Genomic DNA, 11,935 nt, shown 5'->3' with positions numbered 1-11,935 from the left:
CGCGGCTAGGGGGAGTGTACAATTTAAATCAGGCGCGTTCCCGCGCCGATTTAACTGCGCATGCGCCGCCGGCGAAAAAGCCCAGTGCGCATGCTCCAAATGACGTCACTAGGACATCATTGTTAGCGGCGGGTACGTCAATTGCGGCCATCGGGATTCCCGATCGACTTAAACGACGTAATCGGTGCGGGAACGTCGGCCATACTTAACATTAGCTACCCCTCATATTAGCAGGTGTAGCTATCTGCCGGAAAAAGCCGAACGCAAACGACGTTGAAAAAGAGCGACGGGCGGGCGTACGGACGTGAATCGGCGGTTCATCTCATTTGCATATGCGACGTGTAAAAAAAAACGACGACACCTAGCGGCCGGCGGGAGATTACAGCCTAAGATTCGACTGGTGTAAGTCACTTACACCAGTCGGATCTAAGGGAGATCTATGCGGAACTGATTCTTATGAATCAGTCGCATAGCTCCGACCGTGGGATCTCACAGATCCGACCGTCGGGTCTCACAGATACGACGGCGGATCAGGAGATCCGCCGGCGTATCTATTGATGAATCTGGCCCATTGACTTTATCTTTCCCCCTTTCTTTTATTTATCTTTTTCTCGCTTTACCCTTCAGTTTTCACCTTATTACCTTACTTCTTTCTCTGGAAAAAGACGGTTCCAGAGGAGTGACATGGTCAGGTTTACTATGGGTTTTGCTTTACACTAGATGAAGTTATAAGAATCTGTGATTCAACAGGCAAATGAGCAGGATTTATTCTGGATTTATATGTTGCTGTATTACCTTTACCTGTGTCGCGCTGATGTCCTGGAACATGTCTCTTGAATAAATAAAATAATTGAAAAAAAAAGAAATGTTGTTAGTGATCCAGGTCTTGTCCAACATCAGGACATGACCTCACGTTTCACATGGACATAATTTCCCACAGGCACACCTTTAAACTGTCATACTCACCTGAAGGAGAATTTTAGAATACCTGTCAGCTGTAAATCGTAGGCACCACATCCTTTAGTTACAGAGTATACATAGAGAGGTTCAATGGGATTTTTAAGGTGCAGAGATCACACAAAATGTATATCAAAAAACTAATTTTATTTATACAGAATTAAATAAATAGATACAAATCCATCATAAAATACAATAAAGTTTCAAGTATGCATACAGACAATTTTCTCTACATGTTTCACCATTCGATTGGCTTCTTCGGGAGTTTTTGTCAAGCATTACTGAAACAAAAAAACAAAATCACACAGAATGGACATACAAAAATAACAATGAAGAACACAGTTTTAATACAATAAAAATAGGTGACTGACAAAGATCCATAGATTCAAAGAGACTTGGGGGATATTGTTATATTAATTGAATAAAGTTTTAGCTGTAAATAGTGATGGAAAAGCCTAAAAATCAGATTCAAAACCGTAATTGGGAGCAGAGCCCTCTAGGATTGAGTCACCTGGTGTACGATAGAGGGGGGAAAATGCTTTGACCCAAGTGCAAATAAATAAATGCACTATGTATACTCTGTCATACTCACCTGTTCCAAGCTCCCTCTGAATGTAGCCCATCTTTCTGTTTTCTCTGGCATCGCAACAAATCACACAAGGGGCACTGTTCCCATTGTTGTCCAGCTTATCCCCAGTGACTGGCTGTGTGTTCCTGCCTCCCAATACCTGCAATATCCTCTGAGAACCCCAGCATACCTTACTTGCATATGAGAATATCATGCAGCCCCTTAGACTCTGGGTCTTGGTCATTTTACGCTTTGCTGTACATGCAGGTGTACTGGGCACTGGTGCCAATGGGGCTCCTGCCTATCCAAGACTTCTTCAAATTTTCTAAGTCTCCTCCATGACCAATTCCACTACCTAGCCCTAGTTGCTACAACAAATTCCTGGTTGGCCAGTAGGAACAAACTCCTATAACAACAAAAACCTGGGGAATGCCCAGGGAAAAACCAAGCCTCCTTACCGACCAGCCTGCAGAACAACCAAATTAACCTGTCTAACAGTATGCGTTAAAAACAGGGGTTTTGTTCGCACGCATTTGCAAACGCATGCGTGAGCCACAGAGCCGCGCCAAGGCACCCTGTAATCTGTGGTCCTAAACAATGAGCGTCCCCACAGTGGAGGCACATGCATTCTAATGGATAGATGGGGGCAGGTGGACTAAAGGGGAGCCACCCCTCCTTAAAGGTACAGGAACAAACTCCTGCCTGTGACAAAATTCTGCAAACTTTTATCTTGGAAAGTTGTTTTAGTCTCCAGCTTACCTTTAAAACCAAATGCTGCATTACAGGAAAAAGCCACCATTCTTCCCTGGTTCCAGAGTAATTCTACCCTCCTTTCTGCTCTCGTCTTTACTGGTAACACCATGCTTTACAACAAGGAGTGAAATAAGAAGATCAAGAAGAGCAGAGCACGACACAATGACCATGATGAAAATGGATAGCCTCATCTTGTAATGTAGTGTGGCTGCATTATAACAAAGGCAGCGGAAGCCTCTACCATAAGAGCCGGTTCACACTGGGGCAACACGACTTTCAGCACGACTTTGGGAGGCAACATGAACACGACTTGAGTATAAATCACCACGCGACTTACAACACGACTTGAGGTCGCCTCCAGGAGGGGGAACTCAATGCCAAATTTTAAATAAAAAAAACGGCATGGGTTCCCCTCTAGGAGCATACCAGGCCCTTAGGTCTGGTATGGATTTCAAGGGGACCCCCCTATGCCGAAAAAAACGGCGTGGGGGTTCCCCCCAAATCCATACCAGACCCTTATCCGAGCACGCAGACCGGCCAGTCAGAAAAGGGGGTGGGGACAGGCGAGCGCCCCCCCCCCCCTCCTGAACCGTACCAGGCAGCATGCCCTCAACATGGGGGGGGTGCTTTGGGGCAGGGTGGCGCCCTGTGGCCCCCCCACCCCAAAGCACCTTGTCCCCATGTTGATGGGGACAATGGCCTTTTCCCGACAACCCTGGCCGTTGGTTGTCGGGGTCTGCGGGCGGGGGGGCTTATCGGAATCTGGGAGCCCCCTTTAATAAGGGGCCCCCAGATCCCGGCCCCCCACCCTATGTAAATGGGTATGGGGTACATCGTACCCCTACCCATTCACCTGGTGGAAAAGAAATGTCAATAAAAAAACACTACACAGGTTTTTAAAGTAGTTTATTAGGCAGCTCCGGGGGTCTTCTTCCGACTTCGGGGGTCTTCTGCCGGGCACCACCGCTGTCTTCTTTCAGCTTTTTTACCAGCGGTGGCCCGCTCTTCTTCCGACTTCGGGGGGTCTTCCGACTTCTCCGCTCTCCGTTTTTTTTTTTCTATTCTGCCGGGCACCACCGCTGTCTTCTTTCAGCTCTTTCACCAGCGGGGGCCCGGTCTTCTGCGTCGCCTTCTTCTCCTTCTGTTGACTCGACGCTCTCTCCCGCTGTAATGCCGGGTGTGCGGCAATTTATATAGGCCTCTTATGACGTCACAGTCACAGCATGCTTCGGTACCATCTGTGGGAAGGAGGAGCTTGCCTTAGAACAGGTTCACACTGGGGCGACTTCCTGTAAAGTTGCCTCACTGTGAATGGGGATCCGACTTGGAGGCGACTTCCATTGAAATCAATGGATACAGGTCACCTACAAGTCGGATTGAAGTAGTACAGGAACCTTTTCTGAAGGCAGCGACTTCAGCAGTGTACATTAAGATGGCTCCCATTCACTTTCATTCATTTTCTCGACCGCACGACTTGGGACGACTTGGGGTGTCTTGAAGTCGGATTCCAGATAGCCCCAGTGTGAACCGGCTCTAAGACCCATTCGTAAAATTTTGAGTTGAACTCCAGCCAAATCTTTGTTTACAGTTTAGGATAGAACAAGTCCCATGAGTCATTGCAAGGCTGACAAGGCAATCGTGAATTCCACAGCCAGAGGCATGATGGGACTTGTAGTTTTGCAACAGCTGGAGGACCGCCAGTTTGAGACCCCTGCATTAGAACCTATACCAGGTTAAATGAGAAAATTTTTCCCAGTGAAACTGATAAAATAAAAACTAAACTCACTGGGCCAGATTCTCTAAGATTCGGCGTTGGCGTAGTGTAAGCCATTTACACCATGCCACCGCAACTTACTGGAGCAAGTGCCGTATTCCCCAAACACTTGCTTTGTAATTTGCGGCGGCGTAGTGTAAATGGCCCAGCGTATGGCCGCGTAATTCAAAGGGGGCGGCTTGTATTCAAATTAAGCGCGCCCCCGCGCCGATCGAACTGCGCATGCGCCGGGCGGAAAAAGAGCCCAGTGCGCATGCTCCAGCTCACGACAGAAAACGTCAATGACGCCGACGTGAGCGTCATTGGCGTAAAGTCGTATTCGCGGACGACTTAGTAAAACGGCGTAACCGACGGAAAAAGACGACGCTGACCCGACGCCATACTTAACATGGCATACGGCGGACTGGCGTAAGGTTACCCCTCATATAGCAGGGGTAACCTTACGCTTACGGAAACGACGTAAACGACGACTACGCGACGCAAATTTGTTTGGGAATCAGCGTATCAGGCTCATTTGCATGGTCAAATGAGAACTGAACGTAAACGCCACCTAGCGGCCAGCGGCGAATTACATCTAAGATCCGACGGTGTAAGTCACTTACAGCTGTCGGATCTTGGCCGTATCTATGCGAAAACCGGAGTTAGGCTTACCGGTAACTCTTTTTCCAGGAGTCTTCCAGGACAGCCATGAGATATAGCTCCTCCCTCCGGGACAGGAAACACATTAACCCCAATTATAAAAGGCGGTCCTCCAGGCCTCTTCCTCAGTATTACCAAGAATTCCTGAAGGCTCTGAAAGACATAAAATTACTAACACACCGTCAGTACATACATCCACTTCCAGTTAATAATATAAACACCGGGTGGGAAGCCAGGCTGTCCTGGAAGACTCCTGGAAAAAGAGTTACCGGTAAGCCTAACTCCGGTTTTACCCTTTCGTCTTCCAGGACAGCCATGAGATGATTGGCAAGAAACTTACTTATCAGGGTGGGGCTACTGCTTGGAGGACCCTTCTGCCAAATGCCTGATCCTTCTCAGACATCAAATCCAGGCGATAGTGCTTGGCGAAAGTAGTATAACTTGACCACGTTGCCGCCTTGCAAATCTCTTCTGGAGAAGCTCCGGCCCTCTCTGCCCATGAACTCGAAACAGCTCTAGTTGAGTGTGCCTTAACAAACGGGGCCTGTTTGCCCTGTAACTCATAAGCCTTTCCTATTGCCATCCTGATCCATCTAGCAATGGAAGATTTAGACGCTTTTTGTCCTTTTTTACTTCCCGAAAAATTCACAAAAAGAGAATCAGACTTCCTAAAAATCTTGGAAGCTTCTAAATAAATTAAGAGGCATCTCCTGACATCTAGTGAATTTGGGGATGCTACCTCAGAGCTTGAGGTGGAACAAAAAGAAGGTAGGACAATGTCCTGTGTCCTGTGAAATTTGGATACTACCTTTGGGAGAAAACTGGGATCTGTTTTCAAAATAATTCTATCCTCAAAAATCAACAAAAATGGTTCCTTAATGGAAAGAGCCTGAAGCTCACTCACCCGTCTGGCTGAAGTGACTGCTACCAAAAGTACTGTCTTAAGTGTAACCCATTTAAGGACGGATTCCTCCAGAGGTTCGAATGGACTCTCTGACAGTGCCTTAAGCACCAAAGAAAGATCCCAAGAAGGACAGGCTGTTACTCTTGCTGGCTTTGATCTTGACAATGCTTTGAAAAAACTTTTAACAAATGGGTTCTGCTGTAGGGAATCCTGTAGAAAGATACTAAGAGCTGCCACCTGTACTTTTAAGGTGCTAGGGGAGAGCCCTAATTCCACGCCAGCTTGCAAGAAGTCTAAGATAGCTGGAATCCCAGGTTGGTCCAAACCCTGTTCTTTTAACCATGAGCAAAATCTCTTCCAGTATTTTGCATAAATTGCCCTTGTTACTGGTTTCCTGCACTGCAACAAGGTCTTTATGACCCTTTCAGAGAAACCCTGCGCTCTTAATAACTGTTCCTCAGAAACCACGCAGTTAGGTTTAGTCTGTCTACCTGTGGGTGCAGAATTGGACCCTGTGAAATCAAATCCTTCCGGACTGGAAGGTGAAATGGGGGGAGAACACTCAGTTTCTTCAAAATTGCAAACCAGGGTCTCTTTGGCCAAAAAGGCGTGATTAAAATTAGATCTGTTTCTTCCGTCCGGAATTTTTGAAGTACTGCTGCAATCATCCTCACTGGAGGGAAAGCGTAGCAGATGTTGAACCTCCAAGGACCGGAAAAGGCATCTATCCTTAAGGCCTGGTCTCTTGGGTGAATTGAAAAGAACTGTGTTACTTTCCTGTTCTGTTCGGAAGCAAACAGATCTACCTCTGGAAGACCCCATCTCTGTATTATCTGAGAGAACACCTCCTCGTTCAGGGACCACTCGTCCTGCCTTAATGGCTGGCGACTTAAGTAATCTGCCAGAAAATTCTGAGTGCCCTTTAGGTGGACAGCTGTTAGCGAAGACAAGTTGGCTTCTGCCCAGGAGAGGATCCTGCTGGATATCTCCTGAAGAGCCGGACTTCTTGTTCCTCCCTGCTTGTTCAAGTACGCGACAGCCGCTGCGTTGTCTGTGCGAACTTGCAGGTGCCTTCCTACTATGCTTCTCTGAAATGACTCGATCGTCCTTAGGATCGCCAAGAGCTCCCTTTGGTTTGAAGAGCGGCCTGCTTCTGAGGGAGACCAAGCTCCCTGAGCTACTTCCTCTTCCAAGTGGGCTCCCCACCCCCAGGCACTGGCGTCTGTAGTTACTATTCTTTCCACAGGGAAGGTCCAATCTAGACCTTTGCTCAGATTGTGGTGTGTTCGCCACCACCACAGTGTCTTTTTTACTCTGTCTGAGATTAGGATCGGTACTTCTAAGTCCTGGCTTTGACCACTCCAGAGACGAAGCATAAGTTCCTGTAAAGGACGTTGGTGAAACCTTGCCCAAGGAACTGCTGGAAAACATGATGTCATGAATCCCAGCACCCTCATCACTTCCCTGACCGAAGTCGGCTGATTGGACTGTAACAGGGCTACTGCTTGATTCACTTTGGCAATCTTCTCTTCGGGGAGATAAATCTTTTTCTCTACCGAAGAGATCCTGTACCCTAGGTACACGACCTCCTGGGATGGGATCAACTGTGATTTGTCTCGGTTGATAATCCATCCGAGTGAGGAGAGAAAATCCTGTGCTATCTGCAGATCTTTCTCTAGCTGTTGAACTGATCCTGCAACGAACAGCAGATCGTCCAGATATGGGATCACAGTGATCGCTTTGTCTCTTAGAGGGGCAAGGGCCTCTGCTAGAACCTTCGTAAAGATTCTCGGAGATGAGGATAGCCCAAAGGGGAGAGCTTGGAACTGGAAATGTTGAATCCTTGCATCCACCCTTACAGCCACCCTGAGAAATCTTTGGTAATCTGGGTGTATGGGAATATGCAGGTAAGCGTCCCTGAGATCCAGGGTTGCCATGTAACACCCTGGGAACAGACATCTTGTTACCGTAAAGATCGACTCCATCCTGAACCTTTTGTACTTCACAAATTTGTTCAGAGGTCGGAGGTTCAGGATCATCCTGAATTTTCCCGATGGTTTTTTTACTATAAAGACATGGGAGTATACCCCTTGTCCCTGCTCCTCCTGGGGGACCTGAATTAGGACTCTTTGATCCACTAACTCTCCCAGAGACAGGAACAAGGCTTCTGCCTTTGCCCTGTCCCTGGGCGGCTGAGTAACCATAAAGTTTAGGTGAGGCAGTGACGTTAACTCCAGTTTGTACCCGAACTTTATCAGATCTAATATGAACGGGCTTGAGGTTGCCTTGGTCCATTGTGGGAGGAACTGCCCCAACCTTCCCCCCACCGGGACCCAGGCGTCACTGGGCCTTTGGGGTGGATTGAGGAGGATTGAACAAGATTCCTCCTCTTCCACGACCCTTCTGACCTGTCCAATGCTTTTTGGGCTGACCCTCTTTCTTTTGGTTCTGCCAAAAGCCTGATCCCTTGAAGCCTCGAAAAAAACCCTTTCCTTCTGTCTTCTTCTTCTTTTCAGGAAAGGCCTTTTTTCTGTCTTGAGTTCGCTCCAATGCCTCCTGGAGGCCGGCCCCGAACAAGTGGTCTCCTGAAAACGGTAATCCGCATAATTTTAATTTTGAGGCGGCATCGCCAGCCCAAGTCTTTAGCCATACAGATCTTCTTGCTGCATTAACCAGAGCTGCTGACCTGGCCGCTAACCTCACTGATTCCTCTGAGGCATCTGCTAGGAATCCTACTGCTTTAATTAAGAGCGGAAAGGATTTTAGAAGCTCCTGTCTGGAGGTACCAGCTAAAATGTGTGCTTGTAGCTGAGCGAGCCAACACTCCAAATTTCTAGCTACACAAGTAGCTGCGAGGGCTGGCTTTAAACCTATAGAGGAGGCATCCCACGCTCTCTTTAACAACAAATCTCCCCTCTTGTCCATTGGATCCCTAAGGGAACCCAGATCGTCAAAGGCCAGATCAGTCTTTCTTGATACTTTGGCTAAAGGGGCATCCAGCTTAGGAACTTTGTTCCAGGGATGTGATACATCCGCTTCAAACGGGAATCTCCTTTTAAGGCTACCAGAAAAGAAAGGTCTTTTCTCAGGTTGTTCCCATTCACGCAGAATCGTATCAATTAAAGATTTATGAACCGGAAAAACCCTGGTTCTATTAGCATTTCCTTGATACATAAGGTCATGCTTTGAGAGCTGAACCTGTTCTTCTGGGATCTCTAACGTCTCATAAATAGCATTTAGAAGATCCCCAACATCGTCCAATGATAACTTGTATCTAGACACCCTGGAGGAATCCTCTTCCCCTTCTGAATCAGATGCTGAACCTGTCTGGGAGGAAGCAACTGATCTAGGAGTCCTCTCCCTACATTCTTCTTCCTCCTGAACCTGAGGAACAGAAGAAGCACTAGAGGTTCTAGGTAGGGACGAGGGAGGACCCTGCATCTTGTCAATCAGACCTTTAAAGGACTGAAAGGTAGATGAAATCTCATCCTTCACAGATGACAAAATCTGGTGACAAGTGGTTACTGCATTATCTTTAACCAAACTATTGACACACTCGGGACATAACGGCTTTTCCCAATTAGAACTTAGCTTAGTCCCACACACGGCACATTTCTTTCTAGGAGGCTGGTTCTGAGATTTGTCATGGATCTTAACCTGTTTAAAGAAAGCAGACAAAAATAGACCTCATTATAACCTGGCCAAAACCCTATTCACCACTGTGAAGGTTCCTAGAAAAGTGCCAACCCTCCACCATTAGGTTCACCACCAAGGGGGGGTATTTGGGTCTAGTAAGACCCCCGCCCCCCAGCGTAAGCCATGTGCTGTCACCAAGCTTACCTGAGAGGCACCGGAGCCTGTTGAACCTGGATCCAAATGAGCCACTGCTGCCTCCATGGTTCTTGGTGTCCTCGTTCAGCGCTCCGAACACACACACCAGCGCCGGGTTCCCTCACCGCACCTCCGCGCCCTTTTTTGAAACCGGAACGACGTTTCCGGGCGCCCCCTGATGACGCGCTTCCGCCGGGGAATACGACACTTCCCCTCTTTGGAACGCAGGAGCCCCGCCTCCCGCTGGCGAATCCGGAAGATCCTTCCACCGCACGCGGTCTGCTGGCGTCTCTCGCCTTACCGCTGCCAGGGGATGCTGCAGCTTGGGGGACCGAGCTCCTCCGTCACCCGGGGTCCAACTCTCGCCGAGTCCTGGCGGAGGTGAGTACAGCTACACTCTCTACCCCTAGGGCCAGAGGTGTGCTGTTGGGAAGAAAAAAAGGTAGGTTCAGCCCTTTATACAAAAAACGTTCCTAATGTGCTCCTTCCCATCCGGCAGGAAACACAAAAAACTGAGGAAGAGGCCTGGAGGACCGCCTTTTATAATTGGGGTTAATGTGTTTCCTGTCCCGGAGGGAGGAGCTATATCTCATGGCTGTCCTGGAAGACGAAAGGGTAAAATGATTCTAGGAATCACTCGCATAGATACCCGGGGCCAAAAACAGAGATACGACGGTGTTTCCTGAGATACACCGTCGTAACTCTTTTGAGAATCTGGCCCACAGTATCCAAAACATTTATTTTAATGTTTATTAAAAGGTTTCACTTTACTATTGAGTAGAAACATTCACATAAAAGTAGCAGAAATTGGATACTGCTTAACTATTTGAGACAGCTAGACATAAAAAGCTGACCACGTGACCGAATGCCTGCAGCCAGTATCACCCTATGAAAAGGTAAAGATTCTTTCCCGCTGCTACGGCTCTGTGCACTAAGGAGAGGAAAACTCACATTGTATCACTTTGCAGCCAGTAATTTCTCTGAGAGAATGTGGACCTTATCAGAATTCTTACTGCCTGTTGACCCGAGGAGAGGCAAACCTCTAGAGCAAGACAAGGGTATTCAAAAATGACAAACGCAATTTGTATTAAAGTGTACCTTTCATTTACTGTAAAATGAACCATATTCAGGAAAAACGCAACAAGGGGAAGTTTAGAACAGGAGTACATGCAAGCTCCTCACTGCCCAGTTTGCCCTCCAGAGCCAGAAAAAAACTGGCATAACTATGCATGCAACTCTCTTCCCTGCCTCTCTGCAATTGTCTGGTCACGTCACATAGGGATGCACCCCTGGCAACTTCTGGTATTGCAGTGCCGGTCATTTAAAATAGCATTAGCACCCCCATGCACAAATACAGTAGGTGCTGAAGAATATAAACCTCAGCACACCACAAGGCATGTTCCATATGTTGTGGAGCGCTGCAGTAAAAAAAAACGTTCTTCAGTTGAAAGGCCTGCCTTAATGCAATGCATGGTAATGTGCGAAAAACCACATGAACATGTGTAGGTAGCCCTCGCAGCCCCTTAAAGCCACTCAGCATGGCTTTGGGAGACTTTGTAGTGAAGACTTTGGGATTCTGTGGTTGTACAAGCAGGTTTGCTTTGATGACCCTTCCCATCAGTACATAGTTACCTTCCTTTTGTTCCCAAGCCACCATTTTCAGCTGCCAAGAGCAAAGAAAAACATGGTACTTTCAAGTGTGTGATAGCCTTGGTGTTTGGTGAATGGCCAAGCACTGTCACATGGTGGTGGATAGAGTCCTGAGCCCTGTGTGAGCTCTGCCTGGGGTGACTGGGAGCTTACATGGAGCTGTCTTTCCTCTTTCCTGGTATCAGAAGGGAGTGGAGGGGGTGTAAATGCGTATTGAATTTATTGGTCAGGACTCATGAGCAGTGGCGGCTGGAGAAGTTTTAGTAGGGGGGGGGGGGGCACCAGACCCTGCCCTTCCTTTTTGACCCCTCCTACTTCTTATAAGCTGCACCCCTTATATAGGTCAGCATTACAGATGGGGTACTTAGATCAGCATTACAAATAGGGAATATACACCAGCATTGGGTACATAGATCAGCATTACAAATATTGTATATACGTCAGCCTTGGGTATATAGATCAGCATTACAGATAGGGTATATATATATATATATATATATATATATATGTGTCAGCATTTGGTATAGAGCACTTACACCCTCTCCCCCCGCTTGTAGCTCTGACAGCACCTGCCCCCCCCCCCAGATCGCGGCTCTAACAGAATCCCCCCCCCCTTCGGGCTCCCGGCTCCTGGCACTGAAAGCACACACAACACCATGCGGGAGGTACGGCACTTACCGGGCTGTGGCTCTCCTCCTGCTGTCTCTCCTGCTGTGTCTCCTCCAGTGCGGGCAGCAGCGGTGGAGGAGTGCGCTCTCCGCTCTCTGTCTCCTCTTCCGCCAAAGCACTGGGCATCCAAAAGGATCTTTGTTGCTTTGTTAAATCGGGAAACAGATCTCACTGACCTGCCTCCTGATTG

At 47.9% G+C, this 11,935-nt stretch overlaps 1 protein-coding gene across 1 annotated transcript; it reads right to left on the bottom strand.

Moving 5' to 3' along the window:
* Nucleotides 1-4,741: 4,741 nt before the first annotated feature.
* On the bottom strand, nucleotides 4,742-7,890 carry LOC120915850. Its single transcript, XM_040326658.1, has 2 exons — nucleotides 5,032-7,890; nucleotides 4,742-4,862 (listed from the first exon to the last, which is right to left on the bottom strand). The coding sequence occupies exon 1, from the start codon at nucleotides 7,888-7,890 to the stop codon at nucleotides 5,035-5,037; it is 2,856 nt and encodes a 951-aa protein (XP_040182592.1). The 3' UTR covers nucleotides 4,742-4,862; nucleotides 5,032-5,034.
* Between the last annotated feature and the right edge of the window lie 4,045 nt (nucleotides 7,891-11,935).

This window comes from Rana temporaria, chromosome 10 (genome assembly GCF_905171775.1).
Source record: "Rana temporaria chromosome 10, aRanTem1.1, whole genome shotgun sequence".
NCBI classification, from domain to species: domain Eukaryota; kingdom Metazoa; phylum Chordata; class Amphibia; order Anura; family Ranidae; genus Rana; species Rana temporaria.
This window is presented reverse-complemented; position numbering and strand designations above follow the sequence as displayed.